Source organism: Polypterus senegalus, chromosome 6 (genome assembly GCF_016835505.1).
Source record: "Polypterus senegalus isolate Bchr_013 chromosome 6, ASM1683550v1, whole genome shotgun sequence".
In the NCBI taxonomy this organism is placed as follows: domain Eukaryota; kingdom Metazoa; phylum Chordata; class Cladistia; order Polypteriformes; family Polypteridae; genus Polypterus; species Polypterus senegalus.
Window position 1 is genome coordinate 49,655,717 of NC_053159.1, and position 22,771 is coordinate 49,678,487.

Sequence of the window (22,771 nt, forward strand, 5' to 3'; positions counted from 1 at the left end):
AATTCCCTTTCCGATCAGCTGCTGCTGTGATTCACACTCAGATACAGTGATATAAATACTCTGAGTGGTGCAGTGAGAGAAATATGGAAAAAGATGATCTGCTGTGGCAACTCCTAACGGGAGGAGCTGAAAGAAGAAGAAGAAGTGAGAGTAACAACGCTAAAACAGTTATGGTATTTGGAATACTATGGCTATTCCCTGGACCCTTATATTGTTACAAGTTAATTACAATCAGATACATTACACTAATAAACAATATGCGGTTAGTTTTGGTGTATTTATAAAGTCGCGTCAGGAAAATAAGGTGTAACCACACAGGAACAGTAGCACTGCTTTGATGTTGGGTGCCGCCAGTTTGCAAAACCGAGCGGAGAACTTGCGTACGACAAGGCATGAGGTACCGTGGAAAATTGCGTGGCTTTACGCCAAGTGTAGGTTTTATGCATCGCGATTTGAACGTGGAAAAGTTCTTACGCAACATTTCTGTGCGTACGCACCGTTTATACATGAGGCCCCTGAACAGTAAAGTAAGTCTCAAATAGCTACACAATAACTATAAGAATTGTAATAAACAAACAATAAAACAGTACAGAACCGCGAAGCAAGGAGAAACGATGGCCTTATATGGCGTTCGTTTATAAAACAGCGGAGAAGCTGTGTGAAGGCAGCTACACAAAAAAACAGCAGAGCGCCACACTCTGAATGTATTCCTGGCTTCACCGTTATACCCTCTGATCTCCCATTTCAATTGAAATGCCTCAAATTTCCAGTAAGGCTCTGCTTCGTGATGACAATTAGTAAGTCTCAGGGACACACCCTACAAAAGGTTGCCATTGATTTGAGGCAACATTGCTTTCCTCCTGGACAAAACTATACGTTGCATTCTCAAAAGTAATCTCAGTGCACAGCTTGGTCATATTACAACCGGACTGCTGAACTGACAACGTGCTATACAAAGAGATTCTTAACAGAGAGTTATTGGTATATTTTCCCTCAGTTTAAAAAGGTTTTCTTTTCTTCTTAATAAAAATTTAAAAGCAGTTCTTCGTCGCTGCGAAGCGCAGGATTTTGCCATTTACAGTATATATATATATGTAGATATATATGTATGTGTATATATATATATATATATGTATATATATATATATAGAGATAGATATGTGTATATGTAGATATGTTTATATGTATATGCATATATGTTTATATGTGTGTGTGTATGTATATATATATATATATATATATATATATATATATATATATATATATATATATATATATATATATATATATGACAGCAACACTCATAACACAAAACAATTATATTGATAATCATGTTACTTTATTTTTAAAATGTTTCCTTTTCTTTTTCATAACTTCTTTAACACACTACTTCTCCGCTGCGAAGCACGGGTATTTTGCTAGTGTATATATATATACAGTATATATATATAATATGTGTAGCCAGTGGTCTAAAGCCAATATATTATTGCAATAGGATCTAAATTGTTTGGTAATTTTATTTTATCATTAATCACAAAACACTTCAAGAACCTAAAGGACTCTCAAACTACGACAAACAACATTCTCTGGGCTGATGAGAGCAAGATTAGCATTGTGTCTGGAGGAAAGTGGGCATCACTCATTACCTTTGCAGTTCCATTCTAACAGTAAAGCTTGGTGGTGACAGCATCGTACTGGGGATTTATTTTCAGTGGCAGGGACTTGGAAACTAGGTAGGATTGAGGGAAAGCTGAACAGATCAAAGTATGGAATTATCTTTAATGTTCTACTAAAGAGCTTTGGACCTCAGAGTGGCAAGAAGGTTCATCTTCCAAGTAAAAGTAAAAACAACACAGGAGTGGCTTAGTGTCAACTCTACAAAGTTCGAGTGGCCCAGGCAGAGTACAGGCAGCCGAACAGAGCATGAGAGGATTTGCATAGAAGAATAACAGGAAATTGCAAAATCAATTGTTTGCAAAGAATGTTGCATCATACTCAAGAAGACTCCAGGCTGTAAATGTTGCCCTGAGTTCTTTAACAAAGTACTGACTAAAAGGTGTTAATGCTTGTTTCAGTGTGATGTTTCACTGTTTTTTTCTTTCTTTTTTTAATAAATTTGCAAAAGTCTGTTTTTTCTTTGCCTTTTTGGGATATTCAGTGTTGCTTGATATGGGGAAAAAAACTTCAAATGATTTTAGCAGAAGGCTACAACATAGCAAAAATGTGAAGGGGCATGAATACGTTCTGAATTCACTGTATATGTATGTATTTCTTTTAGGCCCATGAAGATGCACATTTATTTATTAATAATGTGTCATTTATTCACAAAAATGCCAATTGCCTGTGAGGATTCTTCAAGTATATGGCAGAAGAAATTGGTGTTGTCACTTTTAGTGCATACAGCTAGCAGCTCACATCCCCAGTGATACTCCAGCTAATTCATGTCACCAGCATTCTCCTTTTAATCTGTGCTGGTGTTTTATTTACAGAACTGTTTGATTTAATTGGACCAAAATCACAAGCATGCTATAAATGAGAATAAAGTCCCCAATTATTTTCAAGTAGCAATGGAGTGATTTCTAATCCATCTGTCCAGAATGATTTCATAAACTATAATTGACTGTGAGCCATGAACTCTATGCTATGGGGCATTTTACATCTTGGATTTTGCAGTATTGTTTCTTCTATTTTTTATAGTGGAAGCAGCTTGAAATGTAGATCACAGAGATATATTTTGCACCAGACCTTTATGAGTACAATAACAGTCTGTTGAGAATATTTTTATCTGATGTGTTTTTTTCTGAGGCATGGTTGTGTTTTTCAGCATATTTTTCTTGTTTATTGCTTTTTGTGTTCTTTCATTATTATCAGCACTGCTTTATGTAGCATATTTGGCATATCCCGGGCTTTTAAAAGATAGTATGAGACATCATCCGTGACAAAAATAAATGTGCCTTCACTAAACCAGTTGCTAAACTGTTTTCATGTGACAGTAAAACCTCAGAACCAACATGAATTAACAACAGTAATGAGAAAAGTGGTTATTCAACTTGGCTTCTACCCCATAATGCCTTTTCCATTATGTTCATGTTCATCTTAACCAGTTACAAGATAAAGGACAGACTGACATGGGGGTGATATTTCTTTTACCTCCCTGTCTGTCTGTCTATCTGTGTTTCTACTCGTTTATTGTTATTGTGAGATATGCGTTGTGCAGGATGTTTTATATATTTTTTAAGCTATGTTTCCTAGTTTCATTAAGGGTAGGGATTTTGATGTCCTGGTGATCTATGGTAAATAAAGCTGCTAATCTAATACTTAGAAAATAAAATAAATGGGTCTTGCTGTCTGGAGAAGATTATCCATATTGTTCACAAGGGAAAAATCAATGATTCTCTATATCTGTGAGTGTTTGTCTTAATAATCTATGTGTATTTCCTTCCTTTCATCTCATTTTCTTGTCCCATTTTTTCAAGTATGGTACATATTTTGCAGGAACTAAAGAATATCCTGGCAACATTAGGCACAAGGCAGACATATGCATGATCAGTGGCACTCATAATGGGCCAATTTGTATCTGCCAATCCAACTTTCTACACAATACCCACAGTATCTCATTTTTTACTGTTTGTTTCATTTTAGCTAGCAACTCAGTTAATAATAGGTAATCTGCTCTACCTCCCTGTCAGCTTGTTATGACAAGCTTGGGAACACTGCTCTGTGAATTTCAGCAGTGATCTGTGAGACCAAATTGAGATGCCAACCTTTGAAATGGCAGTCACATTAATCTGTGTTCTTCTGTTTGCTGACATTCTGCTTTTTTGATGCTTGCTTTGGGGTTGTGTGTCTGTAGTGTGGGTGGGAAAGGAGAGGAGTTCATGCCTGTCACAGAAATAAGACTCAATGTGATTCAACTCTGATTCCATTAATATCTTAAACAGCTCCCTGTCACAGTAAGGTGACTGGCTAGGAAGCCAGAGAGCCTCACCTAAAATACTGTTTTTTTTAAAGTAAACATTCCAAATCAGCTAAAATTGGAACTGCGATGAATTATCTATTACAGAAGCTTGTTAACACTAAACATATACTTTAAGTTTAAAACCGATCCATATCAATCAGCCTTCAAACTCTATTAAAACACAGATTAATGTAAGTGACCCCCACCCCCAAAAAACACCCATAAAATATGCATTAAGTTCATTATTGTTACAAAAAAGACTAAAACTTTCAAATTATTACAGTATTATGTAGTGCTTGATAATCTGATAATGTGTGTGTTAGCAAATTGTTAGTAAAGTATTTTTGCATTATGGAACTAATGCTGATTTTAATATTTTAGGACCTCTGATTCCCATTTTAGATGCCACAATTTTATTTCTTGAGATACTTTCAGCATATACACTGCTCAAAAAAAAAATAAGGGAATACTTGATCATCACAGTATGACACCAAGTCAGTTAAGCTTCTGGGATATCAATCTGTTCCGTTAGGAAGCATAAGCAATTGTGAATGAACTTCAACTGCTTTGGTGCGAATGAAAGTGACAAGCACACTGGAAAGGCAACAGGAAGAAAACCCCCACAAGTGCCATTGCTAGAAACTTTGCTGTGTCTCAAAACAGTGTGTCAACACAGTCTCAAGAGCATGAAGGAGATACCAGGAGACAGGCCATTACACAAGGAGAGCTGGACAGGGCAGTAGAAGTGCATCAACCCAGCAGCAGAACCAGCATCTGCTCTTTCGTGCAAGTAGGAACAGGAGGAGCACTGCCAGTGACCTACAAAATAGCTTCCAGCTGAGTACTGATGTGCATGTTTCTGAGCAGATTGTCAGAAACAGACTCCATGAGGAAGGCATGAGAGCCCTGACCAACCTCTTGTGGGAACTGTGCTCACAGCCCATCAGAGCTCAATTAGTATTCACCAGAGAATACAACAATTAGCAGCTCTGCCATTGGCACCCTGTTTTCTTCGCATATGACAGCAAGTTCCCAATGAGCGCATATAACGGACTTGAAAGAGTCTGGAGATGCCATGAGCAACATTATACAGCCTGCTACCTCATCTGGCATGACCAGTTTGATGGCAGATCAGTTATGGTCTGAGGAGGCATATCCTTGGACATCACACAGACCTCCATGTGCTAGGCAGTGCTACCCTGACTGCTGTTAGGTTCCAGAATGAAATCCTCAGAGCCATTGTCAGACCATATACTGGTGCAGTGGGCCCTGGGCTCTTTCTGGTGCAGGGCAATGCCTAGCCTCATTTGGCCTGCCATGTTGTGGCCAAAGTATATGGGTAATTCCTGGAAGATAAAGATATTGATGCCATTGACTGGTCTGCACATTCCCCTGACCTGAATACAACTAAGAATCTCTGTAACATTATGTATCAGTGCATCGGACACCCCCAGGTAGCACCACAGACTGTCCAGGATCTCACTGATGCCTTACTCCAGGTCAGGATCTCACTGATGCCTTACTCCAGGTCTGAGAAGACATCCCCATGACAACACCCTCCTTCTCCTCAGCAGCTTGCCCAGATGTTGTTGGGAGTGCCTACAGGTGCACGTGGGAGCCATACACACTACTGAGTCACATTATGAGTTGCTGTGATGAAATTCACACAAGTTGGATCAGCCTGAGATGTCATTATTTGACTTTTCGGTGTAATGTTGAATCCAGCCCTCAGTGGGTTGGCAATTTTGGTTTCCATTGACCATTGTTACATCATCATGTTCTCAACAAATTAGTAAAGATTTTCCACTTAAATATTTCATTCATCGAGGTCCGATGTGTGATTTAAGCGTTCCCTTAATATTTTTAAGCAGTATATCATAATTAAAAACATGTGATATTAAGTAAATATTTCAAAATGATTGACAGAAATATCATCAGTATATTCTTTAGTCAACCCAGATGTTAATATGTCTTAATATAGCATGCACCATTACAGGCTGCGTTAAACGATTACAGTGCTGTATTAATATATAATTTGAGGATTAATAATTGATAATAAAGCAAATAAAAGAGGTGCAGCACTGACAGTGTTGAGAATAACTTATATGAGATACTTCAAACAGAGGAAATTAAAGACAGCCGTACAAATCCCAGCCCACTTCAATGTAAAACAAGAAAGTAAAATGTGCACAAAATTAGTGATAGGCCAAATAGCAGTAGAATGTAATATGAAAATATATGAAGATCAAACACAGATACAGTCTTCTTCTTTCGGCTGCTCCTGTTAGGGGTTGCCACAGTGGATCATCTTCTTCCATATCTTTCTGTCCTCTGCATCTTGTTCTGTTATACCCATCACCTGCATGTCCTCTCTCACCACATCCATAAACCTTCACTTAGGCCTTCCTCTTTTTCTCTTGCCTGGCAGTTCTATCCTTAGCATCCTTCTCCCAATATTCTCAGAATCTCTCCTCTGCACATGTCCAAACCAACGCAATCTCACCTCTCTGACTTTGTCTCCCAACCGTCCAACTTCGGTTGACCCTCTAATGTACTCATTTCTCATCCTATCTATCCTTGTCATACCCAATGCAAATCTTAGCATCTTTACATCTGCTACCTCCAGCTCTGTCTCCTGCTTTCTGGTCAGTGCCACCGTCTCCAACTCATATAACATAGCTGGTCTTGCTACCATCCTGTAGATCTTCCCTTTCATTCTTGCTGATATCTGTCTGTCACAAATCACTCATGACACTCCTCTCCACCCGTTCCACCCTGCCTGCACTCTCTTTTTCACCTCTCTTCCACAATCGCCATTACTCTGTACTGTTGTTCCTAAGTATTTAAACTCTTCTGCCTTCGCCAACTCTACTCCTTGCATCCTCACCATTCTGCTGACCTCCCTCTCATTTACACACATGTATTCTGTTTTGTTTCTACTGACCTTCATTCCTCTCCTCTCCAGAGCATATCTCCACCTCTCCAGGGTGTCCTGAACCTGCTCCCTACTATCGCTACAGATCACAATATTGTCAACAAACATCATAGTCCATGGGGACTCTTGTCTAATCTCATCTGTCAGCCTGTCCATTACCATTGCAAATAAGAAAGGGCTCAGATCCGATCCCTGATGTAATCCCACCCCTACCTTGAATGTATCTGTCACTCCTACCGCAGACCTCACCACAGTCACACTTCCCTCGTACATATCCTGTACAACTCTTACTACTTCTCTGCCACTCCCAACTTCCTCATACAATGCCACAGCTCCTCTCAAGGCACCCTGTCATATGGTTTCTCCAGGTCCACAAAGATGCAATGCAACTCCTTCTGGCTTTCTCTGCACTTGTCCATCAACACCCTCAGAGCAAACATTGCGTCTGTGGTGCTCTTTCTTGGCATGAACCCATACTGCTGCTCACTAATCATCACCTCACTTCTTAACCTAGCTTCCACTACTCTTTCCCATAACTTCTTGCTGTGACACATCAATTTTTATCCCCCTGTAGTTACTACAGTCCTGAACATTTCCCTTATTCTTAATATCAGCACCGGTACACTTCTTCTCCACTCCTCAGGCATCCTCTCACTTTCCAAGAGTTCATTAAACAATCTGGTTAAAAACTCCACTACCATCTCTCCTACACACTTCTATGCTTCCACAGGTATGTCATGTGGACCAACGGCTTTTCCATTCTTCATCCTCTTCATTGCTGTCCTTACTTCCTCCTTGCTAATCCGTTGCACTTCCTGATTCACTATCTCCACATCATCCAAACTCTTCTCTCTCTCGTTCTCTTCGTTCGTCAGCCTCTCAAAGTTCTCTTTCCATCTGCTCAACACACTCTCCTCGCTTGTGAGTACATTTCCATCTTTATCCTTTATTACCCTAACCTGCTGCACATCTTTCCCAGCTTGGTTCCAAGTGGTTTTGTCAAGAACGAAAGAGTGGACTTCTCATCTCTGAATTTTTTGAAGCGTCCTGTAAATTAAATCATGTATTTTTGCAATAGCTGCCAGAAAAAGAAAAAAAAAAAAAAACTTGCTATCAATGACACTTCCAGTAGTTTCCATATGGGTTTTTAAAGTTTTACAATGAAACAGATTTTCACTGTTCGAGTCTTCTGCAAACAAAAGAAGTTGTTGTTCGAAGGAAAGGATGGTTTCTTGAAGTATATTTGCAGCATTACTTCTACCTTGTAGCTTGTGATTCAGGTGGTTTAAGTGTGTTTTCATATCAACAGTAAATTAAAATCTCTGAAACCATTCTTAATCACATAACTCTGGATATTTGTGTTCCTTTTGACTTAAAAAGGTCTTAATATGTTCAAGGAATGAAGCGAAGCGTTTCATAACTGCTTCTCTGGATAAACAACAAACTTTATTGTGCAAAAGAAGGTCGGAATGTTGACTGGTTTCATCTTCAAAAATGGGGCAGAACTGCCTGTGATTAAATCCTCTTGCCATTATTTAGTTGATTATTTTTACTATCAAATCCAACACCTTTACAACTTCAATGGGAAATGACTGCACACATGGTGCTTCTTGATGAATAATAGAGTGAAACGTAAAAACATTGTGCTCCACATTTTGTTTGAAGAGGGTAACAAAGCCTTTATTTTTGCCCATCATACTGGGTGCGCCATCTGTAGTGATAGATAGCAATTTATTGATGTCAATTTCCCTAACAGTCAAAAATTCCAAAATTGCTGCAGAAATATCTTCACCTTGAGGTTTTCCTTTAAGAGGTATCAAAGCCAGTAATTCTTCATGGAGACCTTTTGTCATAAACATACCACCCCAGAACATGCCAAAGAAAATACAGATGCCAATTTTATATCATTGATCTGTTTATCTGTCACATTCTTTCACATCTTAATTAATCTGTTATGAAGAGTTTTTGTGGATAGTGGAGTATCTTTATCTTTTTAATAATATCTACTTTATTTTTGAAGTCAGAGTAGAGATGTTTGGCCAAATTTTAAAAGTACTTTTTTATATATTCTCCGTTTGTGAAAGGTTTTCCATGCTTTCCGAGAAACAGCAAGGCTTGCTGCGGTCACACTACTTCAAGATTTTATCCAGCTGCTGAATACCGACATTGATTGTTGCATTTTTGCTTTAATTCTGTCACCACTTTCTTCTCCGAAAGAATATTTCTTTGCAAATATATCATGCTTTGTTAAAAAGTGAAGTTTTGAGATTAGATTTTTTTGTTATTGGATAACTTTTCATTGTAAATTAGACATGTTGGTAGACCCATTGAGTTTTGCATAAAAGCATAATTTTCTTCCTATTCGGCTTTAAATTCCCAGTTTTCATCTTGTGTTTTTCACTTTTTTTCTTAGTTGCCATCTTGCGGGTGGGGCGTCTCAGTTTTAAATCACTCGGATGCATAACAGAGCAAAGGTGACTAATATTACAACAATGTTGTGCTCTGTAGTGACAGTCTTCACCCTCATCCCTTCTTTCTTGAGTATTGTTCGTTCAACTCTGCAGTCATCTGTCCTTCACTCTCCATTTCAGTACTGTAACTGTGCTGACCAGGTAGTGCAAAATGTACAAACCACTCCAAAGACAGCCGGATATAATAGAAGAAATGGGAAGGTGCGGTGACAATTTACCACAAAAATGAAAGAATTAGGAATCCAAATAAACATTGAAGCATACATCCAATCTCGGGTACTGAAGAAGAAAACTCTGGAGAGCATATGATTTGACTGAAGACATAATCTCAAGTGGTCCGTCAAGTGTCAGAGGCATGCAACGGACCACCTAATTCACGTACATCTAAAGAAATATCTAAATGAAAAATAATAATATTAACCCATAAATAAATTATATGCCTTTACGAAAGTATTATCAAATAATATGTTAAGACATGAAAATGTGAATGTGTCTTTTCATTCTGAGAAGAGCCGCAACCACATGGTCAAAGAACCACAGGTTGCCGACCCCTGTTATAGTGGATACTGATCATGTAGTGTCATGGAAAAACAGGGATGGTGGAAACCAATTACTAACTAGGCAATAACAAATAAGGAGACCAGAAATGTTTATTTCAGACTAATTTTGCCTCAAGAAAAGCAAGAAACTCGGACTGTCTAATAGGTTAATATGACACCAACATGGCAGAGGTAGCCAACATGGTGCCCACGGGCACCTGGTCGCCTGCAAGGGACCATGTGAGTTGTCTGCAGGGCATGTTCTAAAAATAACACTAGACACCATGGAGCTCCATCTAAAAACTGTATTTAATTGTGTTGCTGTTCTTTTTGAATCAATAACACTTGCATTGATGTAGATTGGCGGGTTAGTCTGTGGTCATAGTTCAATGTTGTGTCCAAGACAAACCTCCATCTCACTCTTGGCTGAGACAAGCAAACAGGCGCAGCTACGATGGGAAGCTAGAAGCGTGTTTTACCCCATAAAAATAAAGAAAACATTTCAGAAAAGCGAAAGAAAACTTACCATTTTCACAATGACTGGGAGGAAAAGTTTTTCTTATGACAGTGAAAGAAAAGTGCGCATGTCTCATTTGCTGGGCAACTATGGCAACGGCAAGTGGCACAATGAGGAGAGACACTTCAGCACGTGTTACAAAAGCTTCCATGCTAACTACCCACCTGGCAGTGCAGTACGGGCAGAAAAAGCCCATGAGTTAAAGGCAGCTTTGGGCAAACAGAAGACTTTTTTCATGAGGCCGGTAAAAAAGGCACAAAATGCAACTGAAGCTTTATTTAGAGCTGCAATTTTTTTGATAAAGAACAAGAACACCTTTTCAGATGGGGAAGTCTTGAAAGAAACAATGATGATAATTGCAAACACAAAGATGGGAGGAATGGTCCCGCTGTCATCTCCGCTCTCTCTGATGTCCAGCTGAGGGTAATTATGATGGTTAGATGGGTGTTGGCTATGTCAGAGAACTTGACAGAGCAGCTGGACAGGGATCTGGTTACATGCAGGTGGTTTAGCATCCAGTGCAATGACTCTGTAGACAGCAGCAGTACATCGCAACTCATGATGTTTATCCAAATAGTGTTTGATGATTTCTCCACAAAAGAAGAACTCCTGACACTACTGCCCCTGAAGACAACAACAAGAGGGTGAAGAGGTTCTTCATGGAGACAAAGGTACCAATGAAAAAGCTGGTGTCGGTGACTACAGACAGGGCTCCCACCATGACGGGCCGACATGCAGGCTTCATTGCGCAATGCAAAAGTAACCGGCTTTGATCATGTGATGACTCCCATCGTGAAGATCATAAATGGCATCCACTCCAAAGCCAAACAACACAGGATATTCAAGGTACTCAGCTGAATATGGTGATCTCTTACTACGCACAGAAATCTGATGGCTCAGCAGGGGATGAGATTTGCAGGATTTTTTGTCACTTTTGGGTGAAATCAAAGAGTTCTTGCAATCCAAAGGGGGAGACACCTTGCTGCTCGTGAGCACTAAGTGGATACTTGACCTTGCATTTTTAAGGGGCCTCACTGGGAAGCTGAACCATCTGAACTGTGAGCTGCAAGGCAAAGGTAAGACTGTTGCAGACATGATAAACGCTGTAAACACATTTAAAGCCAAAATGAACATTTTCTCTGTGCATTTACAGAGAAAGAAATTTTGCACTTTCCCTCAGTTCAGTTAGTGCTAAATGACAATGCTTCTGCATCTGGAGCTTTTAACAAAGCTGCAGAAAAGTACTCAAGTCATAAAGAGACTTAGGGAAGAGATAGATAGTGTGGAGGCTGGCTCGGACACAGACAGGCAGATACGTTCATTTTACCCACCACACGTTTATTTACACTGTTTACATGGTCCATAAGTGCCACACAAACCCCACAAGTCCCCAAAGTGCTGGCCACACAATGCCTTACTTTCTTCAGGCCACCTCCTTGCCTCCTCCAGCAAGCTCAGTCCACTCCACTCCCGACACTCGCCTCGAATGAAGGGAGGCGGCCCCTTTTATTCACACCGGGATGTGTTCCAGGTGCTTCCCGGCAATCTCCCACCGACACGCCCCCGTGTGGCGGAAGTGCTCCGGGTGTCCCTGCTCCTCTTCCCCCTAGCACTTCCTGGTGTGGTGGAAGTGCTGAGGTCCAGGGCTCCAAAGGCATGGGGGCACCCCTGGCGGTGACCATGGGCCCCTACAGGGTGGAGCTTCAAAGCTCTGTACCCGTAGCCCCCAAAGGAACCAGGACAGTCGCCCCCAGATAGTCTGGAGAAGGCGCAAGCCCTCCTCCGGTCCTCCTGGGTGTCCCGGCCGGGTTGCCACCCCAGCCACCTCTGACAATAGATGGACAGACAGACAGACAGACAGATACTTTATTAATCCCAAGGGGAAATTCACATACTCCAGCAGCAGCATACTGATAAAGAACAATATTAAATTTAGGAGTGATAACAATGAAGGTATAACAGACAGACAATAATTTTGTATAATATTAACGTTTATCCCCCCAATGGGGTGGAATTGAAGAGTCACATAGTGTGAGGGAGGAACGATCTCCTCAGTCTGTCAGTGGAGCAGGACAGTGACAGCAGTCTATCGCTGAAGCTGCTCCTCTGTCTGGAGATGATCCTGTTCAGTGGATGCAGTGGGTTTTCAATTATTGACAGGAGCCTGCTCACTGCCTGTCGCTCTGCCATGGATGTCAAACTGTCCAGCTCCGTGTTAACAATAGAGCCAGCCTTCCTCACCAGTTTGTCCGGGCGTGAGGTGTCCCTCTTCTTTATGCTGCCTCCCCAGCACACACCGCATGTTGAAGGACGCCAGCGTTCTAAGGAAGTATAGTCAGCTCTGTCCTTTCTTACACAGAGCAGCAGTATTGGCATTCCAGTGCAATTTATCATCCAGCTGCACTTCCAGGTATTTATAGGTCTGCACCCTCTGCACACAGTCACCTCTTATGATCACGGGATCCATGAGGGGCCTGGGCCTCCTAAAATCCACCACCAGCTCCTTGGTTTTGCTGATGTTCAGTTGTAGGTGGTTTGAGCCGCACCATTTAACAAAGTCCTTGATTAGTTTCCTATACTCCTCCTCCTGCCCACTCCTGATGCAGCCCACGATAGCAGTGTCGTCTGCAAACTTTTGCATGTGGCAGGACTCCGAGTTGTATTGGAAGTCTAATGTATGTTGGCTGAACAGGACCGGAGAAAGTACAGTCCCCTGCGGCGCTCCTGTGTTGCTGACCACAATGTCAGACCTGCAGTTCCCAAGACGCACATACTGAGGTCTGTCTGTAAGATAGTCCACAGTCCGTGCTACCAGATATGAATGTACTCCCATCTCTGTCAGCTTGTCCCTAAGGAGCAGAGGTTGGATGGTGTTGAAGGCGCTAGAGAAGTCCAAAAACATAATTCTTACAGCACCACTGCCTCTGTCCAAGTGGGAGAGGAATCAGTATAGCATATAGATGATGGCATCCTCCGCTCCTACCTTCTCCTGGTATGCGAACTGCAGAGGGTTGAGGGCGTGGCGGACCTGTGGCCTCAGGTGGTGAAGCAGCAGCCGCTCCATGGTCTTCATCACATGTGAACAAGTCTTGTAACTTTGATCAACTTGAGCCATGTGTATCATTCATTTCAAATCCTTTCATGCAAGTGGACATGATGTGTTGCTGAGCAGCTAAGAGCTACATTCATCTTGGATGCTGGACAGCTGGAGATTGAAATCCTAACATTGCAAAATTATCTCCACCTCAAAGCTTATCAGGGTGCACCAAACGTCTGGTGTCTTGTGGACACAGAAAAGTACAAAGGTGTATGCACAGCAGCTATGAAAGTTGTCTGCCTTTTTGGTTCAACCTATCTCTGTGAATCAGTCTTTTCTGACATGAACTTCATCAAAAACTGAAATATCACATGGTCCTAAGTATTCAGACCCTTTGCTCAGTATTTAGTAGAAGCACCCTTTTGAGCTAATACAGCCATGAGTCTTCTTGGGAAAGATGCAACAAGTTTTTCACACCTGGATTTGGGGATCCTCTGCCATTCCTCCTTGCAGATCCTCTCCAGTTCTGTCAGGTTGGATGGTAAACGTTGATGGACAGCCATTTTTAGGTCTCTCCAGAGATGCTCAATTGGGTTTAAGTCAGGGCTCTGGCTGGGCCATTCAAGAACAGTCACAGAGTTGTTGTGAAGCCACTCCTTCGTTATTTTAGCTGTGTGCTTAGGGTCATTGTCTTGTTGGAAGGTAAACCTTCGGCCCAGTCTGAGGTCCTTAGCACTCTGGAGAAGGTTTTTGTCCAGGATATCCCTGTACTTGGCTGCTTTCATCTTTCCCTCAATTGCAACCAGTCGTCCTGTCCCTGCAGCTGAAAAACACACCTACAGCATGATGCTGCCACCGCCATGCTTCACTGTGGGGACTGTATTGGACAAGTGATGAGCAGTGCCTGGTTGTCTCCACACATACCGCTTAGAATTAAGGGCAAAAAGTTCTATCTTGGTCTCATCAGACCAGAGAATCTTATTTCTCACCATCTCAGAGTCCTTCAGGTATCTTTTAGCAAACTCCAAGATAGAACTTTTTGGCCTTAATTCTAAGCAGTATGTGTGGAGACAACCAGGCACTGCTCATCTATTGTCCAATACAGTTATTCAGGAAGTTTGTATCAAACAGATAGCCCTTCGTATTACTCACTACCCTTGAAGTAGCTCTCAGTTTCAAAAAGGTTGGTGACCCCTATTCAATTGTTTATTCAAAAGGAAAAAATATTACTGCGTATTGGAGTTTAGTTGGAGATCTTGTGTAAAACAAACATGCTGTAGAACCTTTGGAGCTGGTTTAGTGCTTGCAGTATGTCTTCCTTTAGAAGTCTCTAGTGCATATTTTTTCCTCACCAACAGCTTTGCTTATTGCTAAGTAGATGAGAGCAAACATTTAGTCTGAGAACCTGAATGTTTTTATTTTTTGTGGTATTATGGAAAAAACAGTCAGGGTTTACATAAAAAGGAAATTAAGAGGAGTCACAATAAATTAGTTTAAATTTTGATATTAATAAGTAAAGTTGGTATTAATGCATACTTTAAAAAAAAGAAAGTTATACAAAAATCAAGGAACCAGGAAAGCAGTTCTTCACCAACTATAGCCCATGACTCTAAGCAGGTTTGAAAAGGTTATGTATCGTTTTATTAACCAGGAGTTGTCTTTTAATTCATAGCATTTGTGCCATGGTTTGTTTTTTACTCACTTCTTTTTGGGAGTTTGGCTTAATAGACTAATAATTTTGTATTATGTAGGTTGGTCTGTTTAGCATTCTCAATAATACTCCTTTGAAGAGAACAGTATAAAACTGGGAAAGTATGGCGGCGTAGTAGATAGCACTTCTGCCTAACAGCTCCAGAGACCCAGGTTCAATGCAACCTCATTGTGTCCACAAGGGCTTTCTTCAAATACTTTGAAACTCTCCCACATCCCAAAGATAAGTTCTTTGCATTCATTGGTAACTCTGAACTGTACTAGTTTGTTATTAGTGAATGGTGGATGTTTGCCTTGCTTTTGACTGGTATTTCTTCTTGGACTGGTTTATGGCTTTTACCAAATGTTGCTAGAATGGACTTAATCACCCAGTAGCACTGTAATGGAATAAGTGGTTTCATAGGCTCAATTCACTGTCCTGACTTTTACACAAGTGATATGGAGAATGAACTTCTTGAAAAAGCCCTTTTGTGATTGGTACACAGCTTCCATAAGAAGGTTAAACTGATTGACACTATCGTTCAGGTATCCTTTAGCACTGGAAGTTGTCTTTTGCATTCATTTTTTATTCAGCACAGGTCATGTCATCCTCTATAGGCCTTAGTCTTTATTGGCATGTTATTCATCACAGTACTGTCATTAGCTACATATTGTATTGAGTGTGTCCCATTACTAACACACTTGTGACACTGACATACATAAAAATGCACTTATCCTGTAAACTGTGATGCAGTCAAGCTGTTGTATCTGACATTCACTACTTTTCTATGTAAAAATCTGATTAAATCTTTAGCTTTGTCCATTCTTCGTAACCAGGCACAATTGATGTTTTGGTTTCTTGTGTATGGGTAACAAGTAAATTGAACACCCTTAAGTGTGAGAAGGGCATGAACATACTTTATTCAGTAAAACTTGAAAGGTTAAGTTGGAAGAAGTTAAAATGGAAGCTCCTAATGACAAAGAACTAATGAATGCAATATGGAGTTAAGAAGTGAAAAATGTGCATGTTGAATATTTTTGTACACCAACTTCCAACTATGAAATGTGGAGAAATTCTGAACATTTAATCAGAAACTTCACTTTAGTTGCTGCCATTTTCACATTTACACATGTAGAAGCCAGTGCTGTTCCAAATTAAAGCATTCAAGTTCTCCACCATTCACAAAGTGTGTCTTACAGCACAGCATGTTTAATCAAAACCTTGTGATTAGTGTTTCACCTCATTGTCTTTGTGCTTTAATTCTACAACTAAGCATTGGTATGACATTTGCTCATTGCCCTTTGTGAGCTTTAGCTGATTTCTAGATTTTTCACTAAAAGGAGTTGCCTCTTATTTTTGTGTGTCTAGCATATCTAGATTTTAAAAATACCAAAGTAATTATATATAATCCATATATGTTCCTGTCAGCTTTGCTTTGAACGTCCACTTAGACATTCTGGTGATGAAACATTTATTTAAAGACAGCTTTTTCATACTTCAATTTAAAACATATAGTCACAAACTTTTTTCCAACTGTCAAGCTCATTGCTAGTAGCCAATCTCTGATCTTTGTACAGTGGGATTCTTTTTCCTGTAGCTTTGAAGCATACTATTTGAGCCTGTTTGATCGGACATTTGGAGTTTGCAAACAGAACGCTGTCATGCTATCCTCACGGAGAAATGCTCATTTATGTAAAAATAAGAAATCCTTGCTGATGTTTGTAATGTAGCATGAACAAATAGCAGAAAAATGGCTTTTTTTGAAACTCACTTTTTGATATAGTACACAGGATGACTACTAACGGTGATCCTGCTTTGCCAATAAATAGAACAAAAAATCTGCATATTTTTCGATGAGTACAACAGATCTCTCACTGACTTTCTTTTTATAATTTAGTTGCATTTTGCCTATATCTAAAGGTGTAGTACAAAGGACCTTGATGAAGTGAACAACATAGCTGATGAAAGTATATATATATATATTTTGATGCCAGTATAATTCAATATATGTGCATGACAATGACACCTAAAAATAATCAGTTATTTTCTAATTTATTTTATATTTTTCAAATGTTACAGGTAAATGTAGAATTCACATCTGAGTAGCTTATAATTATCGTTGTGCCTACCTCCTTGGAGATAACAAGTTTCCTTGTATTTTGACTACATTCCACTATGTATAACAAGTCAGGTCAAGTCAAGTTGAGGAGCATGTACTGGTAAAGTGCGTTGCCGCACCCACTACACGACAAAACAACTCGGGATCCCCAGGCAACCCCCCAGGCAGACACACGGTCTAGTCCCACCCTCCGGAAATGACCCTCTATCTGTCGCAGCCAGGTGTTATATGGGTGACCCCTTGGCCTGGTCCACCCACTTGGGTCCTCAACAATGATGATCTTGCGAGCCGGAATAACCCTCGGGGAAATGCGCCACATGGCCGTAGTGCCGTTACTGACGCTCCCTCACAATGCAGGTAATGCTCCTCATTCGGGACTCCATGAGCAACCACTCATTCAACACAAAGTCAAACCAACGGTACCCAAGGATTTTCCAGGGAGCCACAGTACCAAAGGAGCCCAGTCTTTGTCTCAGGTCACTGGATAGCCTCCATGTCTCGCAACCATATAGCAAGACAGGAAGCAACAGGACTCTAAAGATTTGGACCTTCGTCCTTTTGTATAGATATCGGGAGCGCCACACACCCCTTTTTAGCGACCTCATGATCTCCCCATGCTCTCCCAGTCTGTTTACTGACTTCATAGAAAGAGTCACCAAAGACATGAATGTCACTGCCAAGGTAAGTAAACCTCTCGACAAGGTTGGCACTCTCTCCGCAGACAGACACACTGCTGATGGCTGTGCCCAAGAGGTCATTAAAGGCCTGGATCTTGGTTTTTATCCAGGACACTCGCAACCCAGACACTCAGACTCCTCGCTCAGTCTCTCGAGCGTCCCAATCAGAGCCTCCATTGACTCTGCGAAGATCACAGCATTGTCAGCAAAGTCAAGATCAATGAATCTTTCTTCACCAACAGATGCCCCACAGCTGTTGGACCCCACGACCTTGCCCAATACCCAGTCCATACAAGCATTGAACAGAGTAAGAGCAAGAACACACCCCTGACGAACCCCAGAATCAACTGGGAAAAACACAGAGGTCCTGCCTCTATGCATAAAAAAAAAATTATACTCTCTTTTTTATATTCTTTTTCACATGCAACACATAGTTTGCTTCTAATTATAATTTTTCACTGTAGTAGCTCTTCGATAAATTGCATATCTTGAAAGCTAAAAAGATACAGCCAAGAGCTTAGAATTTGTTATTGGTTTGTGTTAATGCAGTAGCAATGTCCGTGTTTTGATGGTTTAAGAGATGTTTCTTTTCAGTCAAGGAAAAAAAAACGTGTAAGAAAAGAGAAGAAACCCTGCAGAAACTCTTACTTTATCATTTAGCCCTCTGGAAACAACAACTTCTCATGGGCTACATCATTAGACCATTATCAAGCAAGTATTTGAACTTGCTCTTCTTTTTTACATTGCCACTTTTATCTTCATGTTTGACAGCTCTTTGCTTCTTATAGCAAAGCATGCCTGTGGAAGTCAAAAGTGCTCATCCTCAGGCTACAGAGTGATATATGTAGTATATATATAGCAGGGTAGGATAACAGAATAGTGTACTTGACCACACAGTGTAGAATGCACAACTCTTAAGAGCCCCTAGGTAATCTATACAATGTAGCCAGCTGTTATTTCTTTCATTTTGGTAAATAGGCTGCTTGTGTTATATAATAAATTATGGAAAATGTGAGTAGAAAAATGGGGTTGGTTGTGTCCATTTTCAAATTATCTTTGTCCAGCTATTTTCTTGTCTTTTGTCCCTGACAGATGGAACGCACATTAAGGTGTTCAGTCATTTCTGCCAAGCAGGCTTAGCAGTTTCTATGTTCTGTATTAACACTGAAAATGTGCAATTTATTTTTAAACTTGAAGAAATTATTTCAAATAAAGTGGCAATTCCTGCAGTTTTTCCTGATGTGAAGAGGTTAGCTCAATGGCAGAATATCTTATATAAGAAGGAAAGCAAGACAATTATATAAACTGCTTTTGTAATGCAAGTGGTGGGAGGCCTTTAGACCCACATTACTGTACGTTGTAAGGTGAAATCCATTGTGTACATGGCTTCTAAATTCCTATGTAGGTGATAGATTGCGTGGTATCTAGATAAGCCATGTGCAATATAGTGAGCTGGAATTTCCAGTTGGTTGCCGTGTGTGCTTATGCTTGGAGCGGCCATGTGCTGTCAAGTTACTTTGTACAGATGATTTTAATAGGATTTAATGTAGCCACTAGCTCAGGCTAAAGAGCCTTGCAGTTCATTTATGATAATTATAATGCGGAACAAGTCGAGGGAGAGTGGAGAGAGAGAATCAGCAGTCGCCAGAATGAGCTAAAGCATTTTAAAGTGAGAAATTCCTGCCTTGATCTGACCTGTTATTTAATCGGATGATCAGATTGGCGAAGAGACAACCTGCGGGCAGCTGAAGTGAGCCACAGCTGACTAATAATATGCCTGAATGGCCATTGTAGAGCTGACAAAAAAGGAAGTGGGCCAGAGAGAGAGAGAAAATTAAATAAATTATGAAGCAACAAAGCTGAGGCGAGATGTTGAAATGAAATTCTGTCTCTCATGGTTCTCTTGTTTTTATTAAACTCCAGATCAGGGCTGTGTTTATATCTGATAATAATAGGCAGGAATTATGAGTAATTAGTTGTGGCAGCAGTGAAAAAAGCTAATTACCAGTCATTTCCTTTGTTTCCTGTTGTTTTCTATAATTAAAACAGAGACGTCCTTCGGAGGTAATCAGGCTTATTCTGAAATATGCAGCTTTTTGATATTGCTGATTTAGTTTTGAAGCATTCTGTAGCACCTTCCCCATTCTGATTCAAACGACTCTCATTGATTGCGTTCACAGTAAACGTTTTTTGCGATTTTTCTGTGCTTTTTAATGTTTACTGTTAATTTAAACCATGTCTGGGTCTCCTTTTAGTTTACTGTTGTATCTGTTCAGAACTATTTTATGCTGTATCTTTCTTGATGAATTCAACCTTACGATTAAGCCAATGCATTTTTCATGTTCCCTGAGAGCCAAAACAAAAAAAAAACAAGCTAAGATTGTGTTTCCTCACCAGAGACTGAGCAGTGGCTTCTGCAGACTCCAGAATGATGTGGAACAAATAGGAAAGGAATGTTTGATAGGGTCCAGGTTCAGCATCATTCAATAACAAAGCTAACATATTTACTGCAAGGCATTCACTGACACTGTAGAGGCAAAGGTAGGATAACCCGATTCATTTCTCATCTCTTTGACTACCATGGATTATGCTGTTAAGGGAGCTATTTCATAAACTGACTTGTGTGGATTTTATGTTTAGGGCATCTAGCTTTGTCTTTTCTTATGGTGACTGTTATTTGTGTCCATTTACTGCTGCACTGTTGATTTTAGTTTAGGTGAATCGGTTTTCTCTCATCTGTTGTGGGTTTTGTGGTAAAGGTGGTGACCATAGTTTTCGTTATCGTTACTTCAAATAGTAGTTTTCTTTTCCAGTGAGGAATTTCAATGAGAATAAAATGTTACTTTCTTTCGATTGCTTGAGAGGATTGCTGTCTGGCTAAGCATTAATCCTTTTAAACAAGTCTATAAATTTACTTTTAAATATTAGCTGTCTAATGAGCAAAACGTAGTTCAAGCCTAACGGCCTTGGTTATATAATTGACTTTTCAGTCTTGTTTATTGAATGAATAATTATGGATATGCTTTGTCATATACACAGAACTTGAGACTTCCTGCCTTCATGGGTACAACTTACAGTATATGAAAGCATCTTTTTCATTGTTTTCTTTTGTTCTTTGTTTTTCTTTTAAAATTAGTTGCGTGCTAGGTGTACCTGTACCCAGTTGTAAAACAAAAATCCTATTGCCAATGCTTTCAACATTCTTACGCACACTTTATTCACTGTTTTGTACTCAGTTAAACAACCTCAAGTTGTTTAAGTTAAGTCTGGTCATGCTTTATTATACAGTATTTGATATTTTTGCCATCCATTTCAATTACATATTATTAATCAAAACTTTTTAAATCATTAATTGTTCCTAATGCTTGAGTTTTATTGTAACTGCTTTAAATACAAATATTACATGTTGCAGTCAAACAACTTCTATTTTTTCAGTCAATTGTTATTTGTTCAGTTTAGTAAGAGCAAAAAAGTAAAGCTGGTGACACACATTTGTTATTTGTATTTTTTTTTCTATTAAGTATTTTTTTATATATTTATTTTTTTTTTTTGCTGAAGCTGTTCTCTACTTCTCCTATAGGCTTGCACAGGAAGGACAACAGATGGACTGGCCCAAAAGCATTTATTTTACCTTCCAGTTTTATCGATTCCCTGCAGTAACCACACAGAGGCTTCTCCTTGTGAACCCGGATGGATCAGGCTGTAGCACTCGGGACCACCCACCCTGTGTCCTCCTTCAAGTTAACAAAGATGGAACAATTTGCACAGGTAAGGTGCAAAGTCAGAGTGAGAAACTTAGTAGATGGTGTAGATGACATATGGAGTCCTGGTTCAGTTCAGAGGTTTTCTGCATAGAGCATTTGGAATTTCTCTGATAGTCCACAGAAAAGGTTGTCAGGTTTAGCATCCTATTTTAACTTTTTCATTTCTGCCTGTTGTGGCATAGAAAAATTTTGTTGCAAAACATATTAAAGGATTGTGAAAATCAATAAGCAAATTAATGATGAGATGCTTAGTTAAATTTGTTGTCTGAGAATTTTCTGGACAGAGTTATTCTGGTAGCTGATTTGATTAAAAACTAGTTACTTTGAATATTTTTAGTTTTGGTATGAGTGATGTTTTAGTTTTCTTTCACTTCCACTTAAACGTTGGTTTATGATTGTAAGGCCTAAAGAAAATTGATATATCTTTAGACTTTCCTACTATACAACTTAAAAATGCACCACCATTGTCTTTAATATCATGGCACAGCATCATTTCCTCCTTACAATATTTTGCCATGAGATATTAATTTACTTTTTATTCAAGACCTTCAAAACTTGCCTATTGTTTTTGCCGGTTCTCTCCATCTGATGCCTGTTATGAGCAATTAAAAACGTATCCTTATGTTGTATGCTTTTGGAATTCTTGTTTTGTAGATAAATAGTTTTGTTTGTCAGTAAGTAAAATCTGTTCAATTAGGCCTAGAATTTAAGAAATGGTGGATTTCCTCTGTACTTTTCTATGAGTTTCATGGACAAAATATCAAGGCACAAATTAATTCCATTTAAAGGACCTTAAAAACTGTGTTTTTGCTGAATGATACTGACTCTGTCTGGTTGTGAATTCTGATGTGTACTTAAATGATTTGTAGCCAATTATGACACCGATGAGATGGGAGGCAGAACATTCAGTTATAAGGTCATTATCCTCTTCTTTAAAATAATTTCTTGCATTTTTGCAACTGAGTGGACAGTAATTGACCTAGCTGTAAGTGTATAAATATGTCAGTGTCATGATCATGAACAGGTACAGTAGTAGTTATATGATTAGCCAATCGATTGTTGTA

General features: G+C 39.6%; 1 protein-coding gene across 2 annotated transcripts in view; it reads left to right on the forward strand.

The window, feature by feature from the left end:
- Positions 1-22,771, forward strand: part of nphp4 (nephronophthisis 4) — a 720,990-nt gene that overhangs the window by 576,568 nt on the left and 121,651 nt on the right. For both annotated transcript variants that reach the window (XM_039755993.1, XM_039755992.1), the window contains exon 16: positions 21,524-21,711. In XM_039755993.1, coding sequence (XP_039611927.1) covers positions 21,524-21,711 — 188 coding nt within the window. The remainder of the gene's footprint in view (positions 1-21,523; positions 21,712-22,771) is intronic.